The sequence below is a fragment of the Myotis lucifugus genome, unplaced genomic scaffold (genome assembly GCF_000147115.1).
Source record: "Myotis lucifugus unplaced genomic scaffold, Myoluc2.0 scaffold_998, whole genome shotgun sequence".
Classification (NCBI taxonomy): Eukaryota; Metazoa; Chordata; class Mammalia; order Chiroptera; family Vespertilionidae; genus Myotis; species Myotis lucifugus.
This window is the reverse complement of record NW_005872046.1, coordinates 22,217-46,254: the sequence shown is the minus strand read 5'-3', so window position 1 is coordinate 46,254 and position 24,038 is coordinate 22,217. Positions and strand designations below refer to the sequence as shown.

The following is a 24,038-nucleotide window of genomic DNA, read 5'->3' as shown; positions in this document are numbered from 1 at the left end:
TGAGGAGAAAGACAATAAGCAAAAGGAAAAAAAAATAAGTTGTATAGTATGTTAGAAGGTGCCGAATGCAGTGGGAGGAAGTGAAAAGGAGAACGGGGCAAGGACGTGGCGAGGCTAAGTGGGTGCATATTAAATAAGACGGTCGAAGTCAGTCTCCTTTGGAGGTGACACTCGAGCAGACTTGAAGAAGGGAGAGAGTTTAGCTAGTTGATGGCCAAGGAGGAGCATGTCAGGAGGAGAGAAAAGCGAGCGCAAAGGCTTCAAAGTGGGAGAGGGCCTCCTCTGTTCAAAGGTCAGCAGTGGTGCTGATGGGGGAAGGAGGTTAGAGACATCAAAGGGAGGCAGAAACGGAAGGGCCTTGCATTCCATTGTAAAGATTCTGACTTCCACTTGGAATGAAGTTGGGGCATTGTAGGCGGTTTTGTTGTTGTTGTTGTTGTTTTAATATCTAGGAAGGGCGAGTGGCCGCTGCAGGTATCATGCTAACCTGAGCTGTCAAAGTCTCTCCAGGTTGCTCTCACATGCAGTTGGAGAACCCGTGGCTACACCCAGACACAGCCCTTGGAAACATGCTGGCATTGCAAATCTTGAGCAGAGAAGTGACGTGACATGACACATTTCAAAAGGATCGCTACGGCTTCTCTGTGGAGAATCAAATGTAGGAGGGTAAATACGGAAGCAAGGAGACTAGTTTGTAGGTTATTGCAGTAATTCAGATGATGGGTAGTGGCTTGGATCAGGTCAGTAACAGGAGAGGTGGTGAAAAGTTGTGATAATCTGGATATAAATAGAACAAATAGGATTCTCTAACAGATTAGAAATGGGGTAAGGAAGATAAGTCAAGAGTGCCTCGTTTGGTTCGAGCAGCTGAAAGGTTGCGCTCATTTGCTGAAATGGAAGACTGTGGTTGGATTTTCATGATGGTTGGAGCAGGGAGATGAGTAGTTCAGTTTTAGACATGTTACATTTTGTGATTTGATTAGACTTTGATATAGAATCATGGTATGTGTAGGTGAGGATAATATATATATATATATATAATTTTTTAAATATATTTTTATTGATTTCAGGGAAGAAGGGAGAGGGAGAGAGAACTAGAAACATTATAAATGAGAGGGAATTATTGATCGGCTGCTGCCTGCATGCCCCCTACCGCAGCCCAGGCATGTGCCCTTGATCGGAATCAAACACGGGTCCGCAGGCTGACACTGTATCCACTGAGCCAAATCAGCTAGGGCGCAGCCAGGACTCTTCTATGCTACTGGTACAACCAGTTTGGAGAACTAGTTGGGCATTTACCTATGAAGCTGAGCATTTGTATGCCATATGATCCAGCAGTTCCACTCCTAGGTATATTTCAACATATATATTTCTGTTCATATCTATGACATTCATGGTAGCCCAAACCTAGAAGCAATCCAAATGTCCCTCAATGTTATAACACACTAGAGGCCCAGTGCACAGAATTTGTGCAGTGTGTGTGTCCCTCAGCCCGGCCTGTGCCCTCTTGCAGTCTGGGACCCCTTGGGGGATGTCCTCCTGCTGGCTTAGGCCTGATGCCCCCGGGCCTCTCGCAATCCGGGGCTCTTGCAGTCCGGGACCCCTCGCTCCTTACTGCCTGCCGGCAGTGGAGGTGGGAGAGGCTCCCGCCACTGCCGCTGCGCTCGCCAGCCATGAGCCCAGCTTCTGGCTGAGTGGCGCTCCCCCTGTGGGAGCGCACTGACCACCAGGGGGCAGCTACTGCGTTGAGCATTTGCCCCTGGTGGTCAGTGTGCGTAATAGCGACTGGTTGTTCTGCCATTTGATCTGTTTGTATATTAGGGTTTTATTATATAGGATTACCAAAATATGGTATAATCATACGATGAAATACTATGCAGCACTGAAAATGAATAAATTCCTCCCACATACAACAATGTGGATGAATCTCACAATCATAATATTGAACAGAAGAAGCCAGACACAAAGCAAGCCATACTGTGTGGTTTTATTTGTATAAAGTTTAAAAACAATCAAAACTAAGTCCATGTTGTTAGAAGCCAGAAAGCTGATTGATTATTTCTGAGAAGAAGGGACAAATAGTGATTATGGGTGTGCAGAAAGGACTTCTGGGAGTCTGGTAAAGTTTCATGATTTGAAACTTGGTTTGGGTGTTCCTTACATGATTGAATTCATCATTCGTTAAGTGGCATAATTAAGATTTGTGCACTTTTTTCTATGTATCTTACAGTTAGTTACCAATTAAAATCTATTAAAAAGAGGAAAAGAATTGGAGGCAGTAAGTATCTGAAACTGCAAAAGAATCTGTTGTTTTTATTAATCCTCACCTGAGGATATTTTTTCCATTGATTTTTAGAGAGGGTGGGGGAGAGACAGAGAAAAGCATTGATGTGAGAGAGACACATGGATTGGTACTTCCTGCATACCTTAACCAGGGCCGGGGATGGAACTTGTAACCAAGGTACATGCCCTTGACCAGAATCAAACCCAAGATCCTTCAGTCCACTGGCTGACACTCTAACCAATGAGCAAAAAATGATATGATATATTTCAAAGGATCACTTTGGCTTCTCTGTTGAAAATCACTGTAGGAGGGTAAATATGGAAGCAAGGAGATTAGTTTGTTTTAAAATAAGTTTTATTAAGGTATAATTTATACACAGTAAAATTCACCCTTAATTTAGATGCATTTTCTACTCTTGATATTTTCGATTTACAATATCAGGATATAACCCATTGTAAATCAAGAATCATATGTACATGTAAGGTGTCTTAGTTCATTTGGACTGCTCTAACAGAAATACCATAATCTGGGTGTCTTATAAACAACAACATTTATTTTTCATAGTTCTAGAGCAGGGGTCCTCAAACTTTTTAAACAGGGGGCCAGTTCACTGTCCCTCAGACCGTTGGAGGGCCGGACTATAGTTAAAAAAAAACAACTATGAACAAATTCCTATGCACACAGCGGTGGCAAAAACACCCGGCGGGCCGGATAAATGTTTTTGGCGGGCCGCATGTGGCCCGCGGGCCGTAGTTTGAGGACCCCTGTTCTAGAGGCTGGGAAGTCCAAGATCATGAACTTGACATTCTGGTGAAGACTAGACAGCACCTTCTTTGCTGTGTTTTCACAAGGTGGAAGGGGCCAGGGATGTCTGGGGCCTTATTTATAAGGGCACTAATCCCATTGTTGGTGCCCTAATAATGGTTGAATCATATTATGTTTTATAAACATAAACATGCAGAACCCCTAGGTTTTAGGACCCATTCACCTCCTAAAACCCCACCTCTGAATGCCCTCACATTTGGAATTAGTTTTCAACATATGAATTGGGGTGGGATAGGCAGCACAAACAACATAGCAAAAAAGTCTTTATACATTATCTCCTTAGGAGCATTCCAAGCTAGTAGGGCTGTCCTGTATGTATGTTACTATCATCCACATGACTGCACGGTGGCATATGGTAGGGGCCAAATACATAATTGCTGAATGTATGAAAGGATGATTGAATGTTATGGTAAAAGTTGTTTGTTTCAATGTAAAAGTTATACAAAAGAAGAGGAGGTTGCTTCAAATAGAGCCTTACAGTTGAGTAAATACCTTGAAGTGTCTCTATAACCACATGTAGCAAGATTCCCAGTGTTCACCAGTTATTAGGAGACAGATTTACACCTTCAAACTTAATTTTATTTATTTATATATATATATATATATATATATATATATATATATATATTTATTTATTTAAATATATTTTATTGATTTTTTTACAGAGAGGAAGGGAGAGGGATAGTCCGCAGGCCGACGCTCTATCCACTGAGCCAAACCGGTCAGGGCGATTTAAATATATTTTTATTGATTTCACAGAGGAAGGGAGAGAGAGAGAGAGAGAGATAGAAACATCAATGATGAGAGAGAACCACTGATCAACTGCCTCCTGCATCCCCCCTTACTGGGGATCGAGCCCACAACCTGGGCATGTGCTCTTGACTGGAATCGAACCTGGGACCCTTCAGTCCACAGGCCAGCGCTCTATCCACTGAGCCAAACTGGCTAGGGCCAAACTTAATTTTAAGTATGACATGTTCATTTAGTAAGTTATAGAGAACAAGGGTTAATCATCTGCACATCACATCACTTCTACTGGGCAGTGGAAGAACAAGTGAAAGATCAGAGGGTGTATGTTGGCTGAACAAATAATGATTTCCATCTGGAAAGAAATGGTATTCAATTTCTCCCTAACCTCTTACATTTTTTTTAGGTATTGCAGGATGCTGTGCTAAAACAACAGTTGCTCCTCTGGATCGAGTAAAAGTTTTATTACAAGCTCACAATCATCATTACAAACATTTAGGTGAGTTAATAGATGCTAAAGAAAAAGATGAATGAAAACATTATCCATCTGCAGGCTTGGTTTCCATTTGTGAATTATAGTAGAGGATCCAAAAGGGAATTACAGTTTGGGGGCATATTTTACAAGGGATATCTCTTATCCAATTTAGTCTTTTCATTTGCAGTAGTGGTTATAATCATTTTAGGGTGCTGATATCCTCTAAACCAAAATCTTTGAATCATTGAATCATTGTTTATTGGGATTACTGTGTCACACCTTGACAGACATGTTAACAGCATAGCCTGATTAAAAAAGTAAAATCAGTGATGGAGATATGGTTATTCCTTTAAACACTTAGTTAAATATGCCTTCTAGAAATCTTAGTGCAAGCAGAATCCAGTGCAGTTAGTATATATGGGTAAATGTACATTATTAAAAGAATATCAAGCCCTTAGTTGTTCTTTACAAACATAAAAATCCATTTAATTAACATGGACACTAATAATATATCACTGCCCTGGTAGGTTTGGCTCAGTGGATAGAGCGTCGGCCTGTGGACTGAAGGGTCCCGGGTTTGATTCCTGGTCAGGGCACATTCCCGGGTTGCGGGCTCCATCCCCAGTAGAGGGTGTGCAGGGGGCAGCCTGTCAATGATTCTCTGTCATCATGAATGTTTCTCTCTCTCCTTTCTTCTCTCTGAAGTCAATAAAAATATATTAAAAAAATAATATATCGTTGATGGTAGTAATAATTTTTTGGAGGACATTTTTGGTAAATGCATCAAAAAGACACATCCTCGCCCTAACTGGTTTGGCTCAGAGGATAGAGCATCGGCCTGCGGACTGAAGGGTCCCAGGTTTGATTCCGGTCAAGGGCATGTACCTTGGTTGCGGGCACATCCCCAGTAGGGGGTGTGCAGGAGGCAGCTGATCGATGTTTCTCTCTCATCGATGTTTCTAACTCTCTATCCCTCTCCATTCCTCTCTGTAAAAAAAATCAATAAAATATATTTTTTTAAAAAGAAACTGCCATTGTTAACATGTTAAGTGTATTTCCTCCCTTACTTTTCATGCAATACAATGCCATCTATTTAAAAAAAAAAATACATCCTCGCAGTGTGGCTTAGTGGTTGAGCGTTGACCCTTGAATCAAGAGGTCCCTGTTTGATTTGCGTACTTGATCCCCAGTAGAGGACATGCAGAAGGCAGCCCATGGATTTTTCTCTCTCATTGATGTTTCGTCTCTCTATCCCTCTTCCTTCCTCTCTCTTTAAAAAATCCATAAAAACATATTTTTTTAAAAAACCACACACACAAAAAACAAGCCTTTATTAAAAAAAAAAAAAAAAGATTCTTCCTCTCCAGCCTTGCAATTCTAGTTCTAGGGGGTTATTTTAAGGAAGTACTAATCAGAAATGTGCTAAAAAATGTGTATATGAGAATCAAAGCATTATTTATGTTAGTAAAAATAACAAACCGAGACAAAGCTTTTAATAATAGGGAATTGGTTAAATAAGTATTATTTAGATAAATAAATAAGTCCATATTATAGACTATTTTGCAATTGTAAAACTTATAAAAGTATTGACTATGAACAATGTTCATAATGTATTAGTTAAATGTGGAAATATTACAACATGGTAGAATTATATTGCATTTTATATAAATAAATGTGCTTAGACAAAAGGCTAGAAGGACAAACATTAACATTAGTGGTTAATATTCAGTGGTGAGATTAGAGTAAATTTTTTTCCTCTAAGTCTGCGATTTTCAAACTTTTTCATCTCATGGCACACATAAGCTAATTACTAAAATTCTGCGGCACACCAAAAAATTTTTTGCTGATCTGATGAAAATAGTATAATTTTGATCCATTCATACTGGATGACTATTGTTGTTGGTTGTTGTAATTAAATGTTTTTATTGATTTAATAGAGAGAGGAAGGGAGAAGGAGAAACATAGATTGGCTGCCTCCTGCACGCCCCCTACTGGGGACTGAGCCTGCAACCCCAGCATGTGCCTTAATCGAACTGGCAACCTCCTGGTGCAAGGGATGACATTCTAAACCACACTGACTTGACATTTTTTTATTTGACAACCTTAGGGAAAAGAGGACAGTGCCCCTGACTAAATAGTCTGGTATTGCATGTTTAAAAATTTTGGGGGGCACACAGGTTGAAAATCACTTTTCTAAGTTAATTTGTAATAATGTTGAACATACATGTATTACCTTTTCAATTAGAGGGAAAAAGATTTTAGAAAAATTAATGTGGACAGAGACCAAGAAAGAAATTAGGTTGAGGCAACTAACTCAGGCCACTTCATTGCTTTCAGTTTCTTGCATAATTGGATAGGAATGATGTGTGCTCTGCTGTGCAGCATCTTATATAATAAAAGCCCAATATGCAAATCAACCAAATGGCAGAACTACTGGTGCAATGACTGGTGGCTATGGCACACACTGACCACCAGGGGGCAAGATGCTCAATGCAGGAGCTGCTCCTAGCCTGCAGGCCCCAGGCCAGCCTAGGCGGGTGCCAGCGGGGGGGGGGGGGGCCCCCCCGATTGCCCCGCTGGTCGCCCCACAGATCAGCCCCTGATAGCCAGCCAGGCCTAGGAACCCTATCCGTGCATGAATTTCGTGCACTGGACCTCTAGTCAGTGTATTAACCCTTTGAGTGCCAACCAATATTCTAGAACAGCCGTGGGCAAACTACGGCCCACGGGCCTTGAAATGAATAAAACTAAAAAAAAAAAAGACCGTACCCTTTTATGTAATGATGTTTACTTTGAATTTATATTAGTTCACACAAACACTCCATCCATGCTTTTGTTCCGGCCCTCCGGTCCAGTTTAAGAACCCATTGTGGCCCTCGAGTCAAAAAGTTTGCCCACCCCTGTCCTAGAAACTATGCTAAACTTGCCAAGGCAGCCCTAACCGGTTTGGCTCAGTGGATAGAGCGTCGGCCTGCGGACTGAAAGGTCCCAGGTTTGATTCTGGTCAAGGGCATGTACCTTGGTTGCAGGCACATCCCCAGTAGGAGGTGTGTAGGAGGCAGCTGATCGATGTTTCTCTCCCATTGATGTTTCTAACTCTCTATCCCTCTCCCTTCCTCTCTGTAAAAAATCAATAAAATGTATTTTAAAAAAATTCTGCCAACAGTGGTGACTTTAAAAAAAAATAAAAATAAAAAAAAATAAATAAAATTGCCAAGGCATTTTTGCTGATTTTACAGCAGTTTAGGAAAAAAATTATGAATCGCAAGTAAATGAAGTTACATATTCAAAAACTTAAGGAAACCTTTACTACATTTGTTTTCATCTTTGACATATATTGTTTGCTGATTGTATTATAAAATACTAGTAGAAAAAAAAATTGCCGATAGCGCTCCCAGCGCTTTCGGCGAAAGACAAGAGGAGAGCAATCGCGCTCCCCGGCACTCTAGGGGTTAACAGAGTGGATAAGAATCAATTATTTTTTGAAGATGCCACATACTTTTTTTTATTATTGATTTTAGAGAGAGAGAGAGAGAGAGAAACATCTTTGTTGTTCCACTTATTTATTCATTCACTATTTGATTCTTGTATGTGCCCCAACTTGTGCCACAACCTTGGCTTATCGAAACAAGTCTCTAACCAGCTGTGCTACCCAGCAAGGGTCAATTCTTTTTCAATGGTTTTTTTTAAATGTGATTTTTCTAAAAAAAAAAATTTTTTTTTTCTTTTGGTATAGCAAAGGTGGAGATTTATTGAAGAACAAGTACAGACTCCCACATGGGGAGAGGGAAAGAGTCGCCCAGAAGGGACTCCCACGTAGGGAGGGGGAAAGGATCCCCTAAAAATTGTTTTTGAATGGATATTTTATATCTTATATTAATTGTAGCTCATTTTCTTGTCAATATTTTTAATACTAATTTTTTACTTAAAATTGAAAGAAAAAAATTGCTACCATATCTGTCCAGCAAAAAATTCTATATTTTCACAGTGTGCTGCTCATGTGTAGAAAGAATGAGACCTTTGAATTTATTGAGAGAGTATATAAAACTGAAAAGGAAGGAAATTATTTTCTTTTGTTATCTAAATTGAAGGTGAAAACGAGATGAATTATTTTACTCAGTATCTTGGAGTGCTTTACAATGACCCAACATAGGAATGTCTGAGCAGGATTGTTTTATTCCTTTAATCTTCTCCCCATGCTGATCTTTGTTAGCTTGTTTACTGATTTGTAATCATTAGATTACACATTCACATTAGATTTCATGCTCTACAGGACTGAATGCCATGGGTTACAGTATACCCTACAAAGTATGCAAAATTTGAAATAGAATTTGTGGGGAGATTGAGGTATCTTTAAAATATTCAAGCCATTAAAAAAAGGTGTTGTTGGCTTTTTATTATTTTTATTATTATTAAATATATTTTATTGATTCCAGAGAGGAAAGGAGAGGGAGGGAGGGAGGGAGGGAGAGAAACATCAGTGATGAGAATCATTAACCAGCTGCCTCCTGAATGCCCCCCACCGGGGATCGAGCCCACAACTCAGGCATGTGCCCTTGACCTGAATTGAACCCTGGACCCTTCAGTCTGCAGGCCAATGCTCTATCCACTGAGCTAAACCAGCTATGGCAAGATGTGCTATTTAAATATATATATATATATATTTGGTTAATAATATATATATATTATTGATTTCAGAGAGGAAGGGAGAGGGCAATAGAGATAAAAACATCAATGATGAGAAAGAATCATTGATCAGCTGCCTCCTGCATGCCCCACTCTAGGGATCAAGCCTGCAACCTGGGTATGTGCCCTGACCGGGAATCGAACCAAGACCTCCTCGTTCATAGGTCGATGCTCAACCACTGAGCAACACCAGCCAGGCAGAAGATGTGCTATTGAATAAAACTTCTTTAGCTTCTTTTAAAAAATGTGTTAGCCATTCATTTCTTGGGTTTTTGCTACTGTCCAGTGAGTGTGTAGTGAGGGCAGTACTGCCAGTGCCTAAACCAGGGGTGGGGAACATCTGGCCCTCCGGCCATATAAGTCCGGCAAAATCATTTGTTCTGGCTCTGCCAAGGCATGAGGGGTGAATTAATTAAATGTTTGACCAAATGTAGCAGGCTAATTTTTAAGTTGGTAATCTTGTAATGGCCTGTGAATTATGTTATAAATATCCAATGGCCCTTGGTACAAAAAGGTTCCCCAACCCTGGCCCAAACAGTACTTCATATTAGTGAGAATTCTGCTTTACCATGGTGCAATTTTTGGAAAAAATAAAATAAATAAATAGCCCGCCTGGCATGGTTCAGTGTTTGACCTATGAACCAGGAGGTTACGGTTCCATTCCTGATTGGGGCACATGCCTGGGTTGTGGGCTCGATCCCCAGTGTGATGCGTGCAGGTGGCGGCCAATCAGTGATTCTCTCTCATCATTTATGTTTCTATCTCTCCCTCCCCTTCCTCTTTGAAATCAATAAAAATATATTTTGAATAAATAAATAAATAAAATTCAAAATGAGCCTAGTGATTTACTTTCATATTTGATCAAATTTTTGTTTCAAAAATTTGGGAAGGAGCTTGAATTTAAATAGTTTAATAATGTAGCCCAGCTGGAGTGGTTCGGTGATTGAGCGTGGACACATGAACCAACAGGTCACTGATTCCTTTCCCAGTGACGGCACATGCCCAGGTTTCAGGTTCAGTCCTCAGTAGGGGTCATGCAGTAGGCAGCTGGTCAAGGATGTTTCTCTCTTATTGATGTTTCTATCTCTCTATTCTTCTCCCTTCCTCTCTCTCTAAAAATCAATAAAAATATTTAAATACTTTAATAATGGAAGTATTCAGTGATATGTTTATTGGAAGTCTGTACTACAAATGGGATTAGTGATTAATCTTATTTTTTTCTCTTTTTTTATTAGTTTTTACTTTTTTGCATGTATAATTATTATTATTTTTATTTATTGATTAAGGTATTACATATGTGTCCTTATCCCCCCTAAAATTAATAGAATAAAAATATCAATATTTAGGATCAGAACTTAGGCCTTTATCAGTATTCTTAAAGTGTCCTAGTAATGAAAATTTGCCCCCAAATTTAAATTGCTTTAATAGTTTTTTATTTGTTTCTTTTATGTAGCAGTATTCTTTTTAAAAATATATATTTTTATTGAATTCAGAGAGGAAGGAAGATGGATAGAGAGATAGAGACATCAATGATGAGAGAGAATCATTGATTGGCTGTCTCCCACACGCCCCCTACTGGGGATCGAGCCCACAACCTGAGCATGTGCTCTTGACCAGAATCTAACCTGGGACCCTTTAGTCCACAGGCTGATGCTATATCTATCCACTGAGCCAAACCAGCTAGGGTTATTTAGCAGTATTCTTATGTAAACAAACCACACATGTATCTGGGCAGTCTGGGAAACTGTTTTCATCCTTCCGGATAGAGTTGATCATCTGCACTGCTGTATATAGACCTTGAATATATTTCTGTTGTTAATATTTTTTAGATTGCTATAGTTGAATATAATTTATGATAATTACAAATATAATTTACTATAATTTGTAGCTGTTTTTGCTATTATATGTTTTATATTTATGTAATTTGAGCAAGTGAGGCATTTTAAGTAGTATTAACTTATATAGAAATTACTATTCATGTAATTCATCAAACAAAATTATATTATGAATGATGGCATTAGTAATCTATCTGTGATTGTCATGAAAATTTGAATTTAGATAGTTTTCTGTTTTAATATTTTTTTTCTAAAAATCTTTCTAAAAATAGGAGTATTTTCTACATTGCGTGCAGTTCCCCAAAAGGAGGGATACCTTGGATTGTATAAAGGGAATGGCGCAATGATGATTCGAATCTTTCCCTATGGGGCAATCCAGTTTATGGCGTTTGAGCACTACAAAACGGTGAAGTTTTGTTTTCTTTTGTTTCCTTAAATATCATGCTTAGTTGAGAAGGCATTTGCTTTGGCCTATAAAGTTACTTTGGAAGATGGCTAAATTAATGCCTTTTTGAAGGAATAAGACTTGTGATAGTTTAAAATTTTAAATATAACTTGGTTTTTGAAGTTATCTATTTCAGAATTATTAGTCATTTTTGAGAAAATTGTTTATATTCACACTTATGAAGAAGAGCCAAAGTATCCTTCAAGTAGATAACAATAAATGCTTAAACTATTAATAGCTCTTTAATGTGCTTTTTGTGTCTCAATTGTAGGAGAGGAACATTGTGGCTTTTGATTTTCTTTTTTAAAAAAAATATATTTTATTGATTTTTTACAGAGAGGAAGGGAGAGGGATAGAGAGTTAGATACATCGATGAGAGAGAAACATCGATCAGCTGCCTCCTGCACACCCCCTACTGGGGATGTGCCCGCAACCAAGGTACATGCCCTTGACCGGAATCGAACCTGGGACTCTTCAGTCCGCAGGCCAATGCTCTATCCACCGAGCCAAACCGGTTAGGGCTGATTTTCTTACTAAAATGGCAAAATCATATTGTAAAAGTTTGTTAATAAATAATGATCTAATAAGTTAACAGCTTTTTCTGTCTTACTCATTGATCAGGTTTCTTTTTTCTAGCTGACGGAAAGTTTATCCTCTCAAATATTCAGACATCTTAACACAGAAAGGGGTTAAATTTCACAGTGTATCTTTTTTTTAATGACTCCATTTTAAAATTTTATTTATTTATTTTTTAGATAGAGAGGGAGAGAGAGAAACATCGATGGGTTGCTTGCCATAAGCATCCTTCCAGGAATGGAATGCACAACCTGGGTATGTGCCCTGAACTGGAATCAAACCTGCCACCTTTCGGTGTATGGGATAATGCTCCAACAACTGAACCACACCTGCCAGGGCTCACAGTGTATCTTAAAATGAAAGTAAACTTTAGAGATGTGACAACATTCTAAGCTAGCCTGTCAGATAGAATGGATGCCCTCAGTATATTAAGACTGCATTGTCTGTAGAAGCATTTTATTCCTTCTACTCCCATTCACACTCTATTTGTGGTCATCAATGTGTAGTATATTCAGTAATTCTAAGGTAGATTGCTCTGTAAAAGTACAAAATTAGAGCAGAGGCTATAGACGAAATATTTGACCTCTTCATAATGTGATATAATGCTGTCCAGCTTCATATAAGTGTGCTCATTTCACTCCCATTTAATACTGATTTTCTTTTTACTAGTTCTGTAACTCTTTTGAAATAAGTCTTCATTATTAAACAGTGAAATGGGTAGCATTTTTAAAATATCTTATTTAAAAATACTTGATGTTTTTGGTTTCTAGTTCATTACTACAAAGCTGGGAATTTCTGGTCATGTGCACAGATTAATGGCTGGATCCATGGCAGGTAAGAGGAGTGGGTATATTTTATTTCTAACAAATTTAATTTGGTTTAGCTGATATGTGTGACATTGATTAAGTAGCATACATTTGTTAACTTTCTGTATTCAATTATATAAGAAATCATTGATATTTCTACTCAAAAAGAGCATTTTACATTAGGAGATGGTAAGGAATAGTCTAAACTTACAAGAAAGGAAAAAACATGCAGTCTCTTTGACAATTCTCCTTCTGAAAATGTTTTTGTTTTGTTTTTCTAAAAAATTTTTAAAATTATAACAACTATAGTAATACCTACTCCTATACAATGAAAATAGTTTCACTCCCTAGAAGCAATCAGTATTAATAATTTCTTATGTATGCTTTTTTCTAACCCTACCCTATGGGATAAGAACTTTTCTTTTAGTTATCTCAAGACTCTTTTTATATCAGTACATAGATCTTATTTTTTTTAAAGAATTGCGTTATATCCTTTTTTTTGAGAGGTCAAATTTCTTTCTTTTTATTTTTAGAACTGTGTTATATTCTAAGGTAATGTACCATGGTTTATTTAATCAGTCCCCTATTGATTGACATTTGGGATATTTTCAGTTTCTGTTTTACAAATAACACATTGTACTTGTGTGACTATATCTGTAGAATAAATTTTCAGAAGGGAAATTGCTTTATCAGAGGATATGTATATTTAAATTTTGACAGACATTGGCAAACTGATCTCCATAATGCTTTCAATGGCCTTTTCCCTTATATACCAACACTGGATCTTACAAAAATTTTAATACATGGAAATTAATTATGAATAAGGTTGATCAGCATTTCAAATTTTAGTGACCATTTGTATTTCTCTTAGTTGTTTCTATTCTTTAAATATTCATTTTTATGAGTTTTGGAATTAGGACATTTGTTTTCTGTGAAATATTGCTAATATTTTATATCCTAGTTTTAGATTTGTCTTTTGACCTTATTTGTGATTTTTTAGAAAAGTCCATCTAAAAGTTGTTTTTAACCCCCTCATATAGAAGTTTTACATAGCCAAATGCGTTAGTCTTTTTCTCTGTGGCTTTAACATTTTGTGTTGTGTTTATAAATGCCTTTCCCTTTCTTATTTTAAAAAATATTTTTATTGCCCTAGCTGGTTTGGCTCAGTGGATAGAGCGTTGGCCTACGGACTGAAGGGTCCCAGGTTCGATTCCGGTCAAGGGCACATGCCCAGGGTTGTGGGATTAATCCCCAGTAGGGGCGTGCATGTGCCCTTGAACGGAATCAAACTCAGGACCCTTCAGTCCGAAGCCTGACACTCTATCCACTGAGCCAAACCAGCCAGGGCAATGCCTTTCCCTTTCTAAGAGCAACAGCTATTTGCCAGGTGGCCAGGTGGTATAGAAATATTTGAGTATTTTACATTGACATGACGGTGTTGGTGAGTAATATTCGCTAACATGTATTGCTCAATTGCTATGTGCTGTTCATAGACCTGAGCCTGTGACATGTCGTCATGCCTATTGCTATGGAGATAGTTTTTCCTTCTGCTATCTTATGTTGAAATAGACAATAGAATTTACAAAATACTTGTGACCCATTTACACTGTACTGTTTTATTGCTAACAATATATCTTCACAATGGGCAGAGCTTGAAAAGATTTTACAAACTGACCCTTTACTTACAAGGTTGTTTTCAGCTTATGATATTATGATAAAATTGTATCAATATCACCTTTGATTTCATTAGGCTTTCATCATTGCTATAATTTGAGAACACAACAAATGATAGGAAAGATATATATATATATATCTTTCATAAATATGACATATATGATGTGATATAATGATAGGAAAGAGATATATGTGTCAAAAAATTTATTGTAAATTTAAGTTTCTACTTTTTTCAGGTATGACAGCAGTTATCTGTACTTACCCTCTTGACATGGTTAGAGTTCGCCTAGCATTCCAGGTGAAAGGGGAACACACTTACACAGGAATTATTCATGCATTCAAAACAATTTATGCAAAGGTACATATTTACTTTTCTCATTTATAAAGTCTTTTTATATTTAGAAAAATATTTTGAATATTATCTAAATAATTATTCTATTATTTATAAGTAATTGATAATAATAATATTTATGAAAACACATCTGTGTTTCAAGGTGGGTCCCAGAATAATATTTTTGTTATGATGTATGCTTTTTTTCCCCCTGCTAATCCTCACCTGAGGATTTTTTTTCTTTTTAATATATTTTTATTGATTTCAGAGAGGAAGAAAGAGGGAGAGAGAGATAGAAATATCCATGATGAGAGAGAATCACTGATCGGCCGCCTCCTGCAACTCCCACTGAGGATGGAGCCCACAACCCAGGCATGTGCCCTTGACTGGAATCGAACCTGGGACCCTTCAGTCCGCAGGCTGACGCTCTATCCATTGAGCCAAAGTGACTAGGGCTTTCCATTGATTTTTAAAGAGAGTGGAAAGGAGAGAGGTGGGGGGGAGGGAAACATCGATGTTAGAGAGACATAACGACTGGTTGTTTTCCACACGCACCCGACAAGGTCCAGGGATGGAGCCTGTAACCAGAATTAAACCCGGGACCCTTCAGTCTGAGGGCCTACATTCCATCCACTGAGCAGAACTGGATAGGGTGATATATGCTTTTTAAAACATTTTTACTTATTGATTTTTTTTTAGAGAGAGGGAAAGAGGGAGAGGGGGTGAGAGAGAAAGAGAAACATTGATTTGTTGTTTCTCATTTATGCATTCATTGGTTGCTTCTTGTATGTGCCCTGACTGGTGATCAAAGCCACAACCTTGCAGTATCAGGACGATGCTCTAACCAACTGAGCTACCAGGCCAGGACTATAATGTATGCCTTTGTTCTTTGATGTTTATCATAATGAAAGAAATGTAATCTTACTTCTGTTGTTTCTTCATTCAAAAGGAAGGCGGTTTCCTTGGATTTTACAGAGGCTTGATGCCTACTATATTAGGAATGGCTCCATATGCAGGTATGTTTCAAATTTGGCAGAATTTTGGTTTTTCATTTTCTTTTAAGAATGATTTTTTAAGTTTAGCATTTTATATTTAAGCCACTAATCTGTCAGGATTATTTTTTTCCTCCTTAGGGTAACCATTTGACTCAGCACCATTTATTAACTAGTCCCTCCTTTCCCCAGTGATTTTCAGTGCTACTTCTTAAAACAATAATTGCGTGCAGTTTCATATTTGGTAGGACAAGTCCCAGGACTTTATGCTTTTTTCCTCCCAGGAATGTAAGAACTGTAGATATTTTGTTATTCCACAGACTTTGAAATCAGTTTTTGATGTTGCAAAAGCACTTTTGTTGGGATTTTGAATGAAATTTCATACAGTTTTTGGACATTTTTGCGAAATCTAGTCATTGACACCTTATAAGCTTTGTTTTTTAGAAAATTACATTTTAAGTTAATTGCTTGATTTAATTTTGACATGATCTTATAACTTGCTGTTATCCCACTTGTTGATATTATAGCCGCCCACCATGTTACTTGTAGATGTTTTGGATTTTCTGTGTGGACGGTCAGATCCTGTGCAAATAATATTATTTTTCTAACTTCATCTAATTCTTATTTTTTAAAAATTTGTTTATTTATGTTTGTCTTATCCTACTATACTAGCTAAGGACCTACAATGCAGTGGTGAATAAAAATCATGATCCTGGGCATTTTGGCTCATTACTGATTTTAAAGGGAATGTTTCTAATACTTCTCATTTAGCATAATGTTTACTGTAGTGTGTACCGCTTATTAGGTTCAGGAAGTTTTGATAAGAACCTTTAGCTGAATTGGTGTTGAACATTGTCAGATACCCTTTTTTGCATTTACTGAGGTGATCATATAGTTTTCTCCTTTAATGGGTTAATATGGTTCATGACATTAATGTCAACCCAAATTGGTTGTGATGCATTGATCTTTTTATATCCTGTTGGATTCAATTTGCTGTCCTTTTAAGTTTTACAGTTATATTTATAAGTGAGATTACTTTGTAATATCCTCAAGATCTCATACAAGAAATTAAAGAGTATTTCTTCATTTTCCATCCTCAGGAAGAATCTGTATAAAATGATTGGAATTACCTTGTTTCTTGAAAGCTTTAATTGTGGGATGGTTTTAAATACTGGCTTAGTTTCTTGAATGATTATAGGGTTGTACAGTTTTCGTGCCATTTTTGGTAATTCATACCTTACCTTTACTGTTTTGGGCTAGTTTTCAAAATTTTTTATTTTTTTAAAATATATTTTTATTGATTTCAGAGAGGAAGTGAGAGAGAGATAGAACATCAATGATGAGAATGTTGCAGGCTCCCTCCTTACTGGGGAGGGAGCCTGCAACCAGGCACGTGCCCTTGACTGGAATCGAACCTGGGACCTTTCAGTCCACTCTATCCAATGAGCCAATCTGGCTAGGGCTAGTTTTCAATTTTTTGTTAAAAGGTTTTCCATTTTTGCCCTGCCGGTGTGGCTCAGTGGTTGAGCATTGACCTCTGAACCAGGAGGTCATGGTTCAATTTCTGGTCAGGGCAAGGACACATGCCCGGGTTGAGTGCTCGATCCCCAGTATGGGGCATGCAGGAGGCAGCTGAACAATGATTCTCTCTTTGTTTCTATCTCGCTCTCCCCCTTTCTTCTGCTCTGAAATCAATAAAAATAGATTAAAAAATTTTCTTTTTCATTTTTTTTTAAAATATATTTTATTGATTTTTTACAGAGAGAAAGGGAGAGAGAGAGTTAGAAACATCGATGAGAGAGAAACATCGATCAGCCGCCTCCTGCACATCTCCTACTGGGGATGTGCCCGCAACCCAGGTACATGCCCTTGACCGGAATCGAACCTGGGACCTTTCAGTCCGCAGGCCAACGCTCTATCCACTGAGCCAAACCGGTTTCGGCTCTTTTTCATTTTTATATTATTTGTTTATTTATGTTTAGGGAGAAAGAGAGATGAAGTGAAAGAGAAACAGAGAGAAAGAGAAACATCAATTTGTTGTTCCACTGGTTTATGCATTCATTGGTTGGTTCTTGTATGTGCCCTGATTGGGGATCTAACTCAAAACCTTGGTGTATTTGAATGTTTCTCTAACCAACTGAGCTACCTGGCTAGGGTTTTCCTTATTTTTTCATAATTTTTCACATCTGATCTATCTATAGTTATGTCCCACTTTTCATTTTTGTTTACATGTTCTCTTCTCTAGTCAATTTCATTGATTTTTGTTCATGCCTTAATTATCACCTTCTTTCTCTGGGTTTATTCTTCAGTTGGATGCTTACCTCATTAACTTTCAACCTTTAGGTTTGTTTTCTTTCCTAATGTAAGCATTTTTCTTCTAAATGCTGCTTTAGCTGCATCTAATGAGTTTCTTTTAGTTGTTTTTACTTAAAATTTGGACATTTTCAAACATACTCAAAAGTAGACAATAGTGTAATGAACCACCATGTACCTATCACCTAGCTTCAATAGTGATCAACTCATGACCAGTCTTACTTTAACTCCTAATTACTCCCTCCACCTTCATCTCAAATTGTTTTAAAGGAAATCCACTTTATTTCATCCACAATATATCTGTATTGAGCTCTTTATGCTTTTATAAAAGCATGACCTCATACCATTTGAAACTTTAAAAAAAATTCTGAGTAGCATTTAGTCATTGTTCAAATTCCTATGCACCTCATAATTATTATTTTTTTAAAAATATATTTCATTGATTTTTTACAGAGAGGAAGGGAGAGGGATAGAGAATTAGAAACATCAATGAGAGAGAAACATCCATCAGCTGCCTCCTGCACACCTCCTACTGGGGATCTGCCCACATCCAAGGTACATGCCCTTGACCGGAATCGAACCTGAGACCCTTCAGTCCACAGGCCGACGCTCTATCCACTGAGCCAAACCTGTCAGGGCCACCTCATAATTATTTTTTTGGCCATATCCAAGTTAATGTTTGCCTGGTATATCTTTTTTCATCCTTTTTATTTTCTACTTTTTCATGTCTTTATGTTTTAGGTACTTCTTTTGTAATCATTTGTAGTTGGATATTTTATTTAATCTAGTCTGTAAGGTATTTTAATTGTCAGTTAGTCTAGTTAATTGTTATTGTGACTGTTGATATATTTGGACTTGTTTCTATACCTTGCTATTTGATTTCTATGTGTTGCTTTTCTTTTTCTTTTTTAAATTCCTTTCTTACCTTGTTTGCTTATTTTTCTAAACACTTACACCCTTACTCTTTTTTTTAACCTTCCTGAATTTATTTATTTAAAGATTTTTTAGAGAGAGAGAGAGGGAGAGAGAGAAACATCTATGTAGGAGCGAGATATAGATCAGCTACCTCCTGCACTGTCCCCTGCTGGGGATTGAGCCCTAAACCCAGCATGTGCCCTGACCAGGACACAGGACAATGACCAACCAACTGAGCCACACCAGCCAAAGTCTCCCTACTCTTTATAAATACACACATTTATTTGCCTTCTCCTATATTTCGTGGTCTTTAGTAGTGAGCTTATTACTTGATCTTAATCTCTGAGTTTCAGACTCAGTGATTCCTTCCTCCATAGGACCAATGGCAGGGTCCATCTCAATGGCCCTGCTGCTATTGGCTTCAGTATGGACTTGTTATACCACTCTCTTGGGCCAGCTTTTATTTTTGGAAGGTGGTGGTTCTGGGGCTTCTTGGAGACCTCATTCTTTTTGCAAGCCCAGCAATGGATGTAGTTGTTCCGCAGTGACAAAGTCCCTCAGAATACATATATTGCCATTATGCTGGAGGCAGAGCTCTTTAATTTTTTGCTATATTTTCTTGTCTTTATATTTTTTTGTTTTTGTTTTATTTTTACATATATATTATTGATTTTAGAGAGGAAGGGAGAGGGAGAGGGAGAAATATCAATGATGAGAGAGAATCATCGATTGGCTGCCTCCTGCACGCCTCCTACTGGGGATGGAGCCCGCAACCCAGGCATGTGCCCTTGGCTGGAATCGAACCTGGGACCCTTCAGTCCGCAGACCGACACTCTATCCATTGAGCCAAACCAGCTAGGGCTTGTTTTTGTTTTAGTTTTCAGTTTTAAAAATATATACTTACATAGTTAATGCATATATATATATGTGTATATATAATTTCCTTTCTTAATTCTTCCCCATTTTGCAAATATTTTTTATATTTTTGAATACTCTTCACAAACATAGTTTTTATTTAATTAATTATTTTTTAAAAAATATATATTTATTGATTTCAGAGAGGAAGGGAGAGGGAGAGAGAGATAGAAACATCAATGATGAGAGAGAATCATTGATTGGCTGCCTCCTGCACGCTCCCTACTGGGGATCAAGCCCACATCCCACATCCGGTCCTTGACCGGAATTGAACTTGGGACCCTTGAGTCCATAGGCCGATGCTCTGTCCACTGAGCCAGACCAGCTAGGGCAAACATAGTTTTTATTAATTGTGTCATATTTCACTAAATATGATTCCACATAATTTAAGTAGTTCTAATTTTTTTTCTTATGTTTATTTTGCTGGGAACTTTCTTGTTGTGAGTTTTTTCTGTATTTAGATTAAGTTCTTAGAATAGATTTCCCAAATATAAAAGTGTAGGAATACTCCAAAATTATATATCATCATTTCAAAATACTATAAGATCATAAGAATTTTGTATAAAGAATAAATGTATATATTGAGGTATTATCCTGGACAGAATTTTTGTAAATGCTTATTCTTAAGCATCAAGTATCTTTTTAAATATGTTTTTAAAATTTAATGCCGAAACCGGTTTGGCTCAGTGGATAGAGCATCGGCCTGCGGACTGAAAGGTCCCAAGTTCAATTCCAGTCAAGGGCATGTACCTGGGTTGCGGGCACCTCCCCAGTAGGAGATGTGCAGGAGGCGACTGATCGATGTTTCTCTCTCATCGATGTTTCTAACTCTCTATCTCTCTCCCTTCCTCTCTATAAAAAATCAATAAAATATATTTTAAAAAAAAAATTAGGAGATATCAGGATGTCTTGATTAATACTTAGGTGATAGGAATGCTTGAATTCTATTCTTGATTTTATTAATGTATAACTTTAATAGGTCTATTATAAAAATCATGTAAATTTTCAGCAATACCAACTTCATATTACCAGTAACTTAATTCAACATTTGTCAGATTTCACATGCCTTGGGAGGCAATATGAACATTTGTCTCATGGTCACAACTCTTCCTTGAAGACAAAATTAGATACCAAGTTAAAATAAAAATGCTTTGTTACTTCTGAATTTTTTGCCTCTATTTTATGTTATCATCATTGTTATTATAAATAGAAGTTGTCATATTTACTTGTAATTATTAATCATGAATTTAATATTTATTCATGTGAAACCTTGGAAAATAGTTTAATTCTATTCCTATATAAGGTGGCAGTATACTCACCTTTGCCCTTATTCAATGAACTGAAGTATATATTAGTGTGTGAAAATCAATGCTATAATTTTTTATAGGTGGTAATTTTGTTGTCTTTAGATTACTTTTATAGACTTTTTTTTTTATCTTAGATTAAGCCAAATATCAGGAAACAGGAAATGCATAGTTAGTTTCTTGAGTTAATTGGTTATTTTGTAAGAATGGTGTCTTTTCACAGCTCATGTTCTGTTAAGCATCGTGGTGAATTTATATTTTGTTTTTCAGGTGTTTCATTTTTTACTTTTGGTACCTTAAAGAGTGTTGGGCTTTCCCATGCTCCTACCCTTCTTGGCAGACCTTCATCAGACAATCCTAATGTCTTAGTTTTGAAAACTCACATAAACTTACTTTGTGGTGGTGTTGCTGGAGCAATAGCACAGACAATATCGTAAGTTTCTTCATCAACTTAATTCAGTCAAATTGCAGTTACCCAATCCTGATTTTCAGCATTGGTTAATCATTTTTTTCTAATAGATTATTAAAACACAGGATTCCTTGCAAAATATGTCTTAATTTAATACGTTTCTTTTCAGACGTGCCTGCACTTTTAGCATATTATAAATAATTTAGTGCCAAATTGACCGAATTAGTTTTAACCCACCCAATTTCTTGTCGTTCATTTATAAGAAAGAAAGGTAGAAAAAAACACTGAGTATAGTCTTCATCCATATTTTCTCATGATTTCACCTAAACGAAGTTTCTGAAATTTGAGCCATTGTGTTTGTGTTTGTGTGTGTAAGGCACAACTTCTCTTGCACTAAAATCTCCAAGGCCTGCTTTGTCAGACAGTGTATGAGGCATTGGGAGGTTCACTGAAGGGAAAACACAGTTATTGCCTCAGGAAGCCTATACTGTTACTGAGACAGTAGCAATACAGTGGAGTTCTTTGTTAATTTAAGTGCTAGTGGAAACATAAAGATATACTATAAAGTACTTGGAATGGTGGCTTCAACGAATTTCTCTAGACCAAGAGAGATTGTGTAGATGAGATAAAAGAGGCTGGAATATTTAGAATTAGGAACTTTTCAGGAATAGGAGGAAGAAAAGCTGTCTGTGACTGAGGAGTATCCTGTAAAACAGGAAGTAGTAGTGTCACAGACTCAAAACAGAGGATCCAATGGAAAAAGAAAAGTCAGAGTAAGACAAGTACTGAAAAGGAAAGTGTTTCTTGGATTTTGCAATTGTTACTTTTGTGAAAGCAAATTTGGTGTCCTTGTGTGTGAGAACAGATCACACTAGATTGCAGGTAAAGAAGATAGGTGTGTGTGGTTTGCTTTGGAAACCTTGCTGTGGGATCTCGTTCATTTGCAGAGAGATGATCACCTCTGGCTATTTTGATTCTCTTCTTGGTTTTACTGCCTTTTTTCTTTATTACTCACTTCCAACTTAGATCCTTAAAATCTGTCTTCTCTTTCCCACTTCTCTTCTTAAACTATATTCTATACCATTAATTCTTCACAGATTCAGAGGCTTCTTCTCAGGTTTTTTACTCTCCTTTCAATTGTTCTAGTTCCTTGGTTTTTTTAACAGTGCCCTCTCTTGTCAATCATGCTCCTTAACCTTCCCTTTTTCGGTTCTTTGCTGATCATGTCCTCCTCTTCCTACCTATTGGTGTAGACCTTTGCTCTCCCCTTAAATATATAGAATTAGCTTATCTGTCTTTATGGCTTCAAGGTCACTTCTCTACAGATAACCAGTTCTGTTTAAGTCTCCATTATTGACACACTATTACTTCTCTGACGAGCTCTTGGATATTTCTACTTGGACTTCTGCAGTCAGTGCCAACTCTGTCATTCAGGTATTCCTTTCTTTCCTCTTTGTATTGATAAACATTGATCTTCTAGTCCTAGTAATACCTTGAAATCATTTTTCACATTTTACATATCTGTGTACTCATTATGTCTTATCATTTTTTACTTCAGAACATTGCCTACAGTGCTCTTTTCTTTCTTCCTCAATGTGATTTCCCTAGTTCTGATCCTTGTACTTAGTCCTCTTACATTCTCTCCGTTATACTAATCCATTTCTTCTACCCACATCTGTTCCTGCTTGGAAACTGAATCATTCAGGTTGAGGCTTTGGTCCCTTTATCCTCATGAAGTTTTTCCTCTCTCCAAACCCCATTAAAAAATAATTCCTGGAGATGCTGTTGAAATACATAGGGAGTTCACCTGTTGGTACTGTTATTTCTTGAGCTGCTTGGTTGGTGCATGTTTTGTTTTGTTTTTTTAAATAACTCATAATAAACTTAAATGTATATAAAAGTATATGATTATTTTTTGTCATATATCACTTATGTATATATTAGGTACCATGGAGAAGTTTGAGTAGGAAAGTAGAAAGCAGCTTTGTAACACTAGAAAGACTCAGTTTGTTAAAATTTTCTTACCTTAATGCTTCGATAACAGTACGTATTTCATGCAGGTGTTGTAAAGATGGAATGAGATAAAGTACATAAATTGTTTAGCACAGAACCTAATATAAGTAGTCAATATTAGCAAAATAAAAGTAATTTAAAAAATCTCCTGGAATCCTACTTTGAAAAGAGCTTACTTTTGTATATTTCGTTTCAAGCAATTTTTACATAGAATTTTCTCTGTCCTCTAAATGTAATTAACTATATTGTTAATTTTAGTCCTTAAAGAAATTTTTTTGGTTCGTCTATTTTATACAGGGGATGTGGTGACTATTCTTAGAGTAAGGTTCTCAACTGGGGTGATTCTGACTCCAGTGAACATTTATTAATGTCTGGAGACATTTTTGGTCGTCACAGCTGGGGGAGTGCTACTGGCATCTAGTGTGTAGAAGCCAGGGATGCACCTGAACATCCTACAATGCACAGGCAGCCCTCCTCTGCGAGGTATCCAGCC

General features: G+C 37.2%; 1 protein-coding gene and 1 non-coding gene across 2 annotated transcripts in view; one reads left to right on the top strand and one right to left on the bottom strand.

Annotated features, from left to right (window-relative positions):
* The window catches only part of SLC25A16 (solute carrier family 25 member 16), a 29,117-nt gene that overhangs the window by 994 nt on the left and 4,085 nt on the right, over positions 1 to 24,038 (top strand). Inside the window, exons 2-7 of the mRNA XM_006107068.3 lie at positions 4,263 to 4,355; positions 11,125 to 11,258; positions 12,644 to 12,707; positions 14,590 to 14,711; positions 15,634 to 15,700; positions 21,394 to 21,556. Of these exons, the coding sequence (XP_006107130.1) occupies positions 4,263 to 4,355; positions 11,125 to 11,258; positions 12,644 to 12,707; positions 14,590 to 14,711; positions 15,634 to 15,700; positions 21,394 to 21,556 (643 nt within the window). The remainder of the gene's footprint in view (positions 1 to 4,262; positions 4,356 to 11,124; positions 11,259 to 12,643; positions 12,708 to 14,589; positions 14,712 to 15,633; positions 15,701 to 21,393; positions 21,557 to 24,038) is intronic.
* On the bottom strand, positions 445 to 575 carry LOC111824165. Its single transcript, XR_002827258.1, has one exon. It is a non-coding gene; the product is annotated as a small nucleolar RNA SNORA44 (small nucleolar RNA).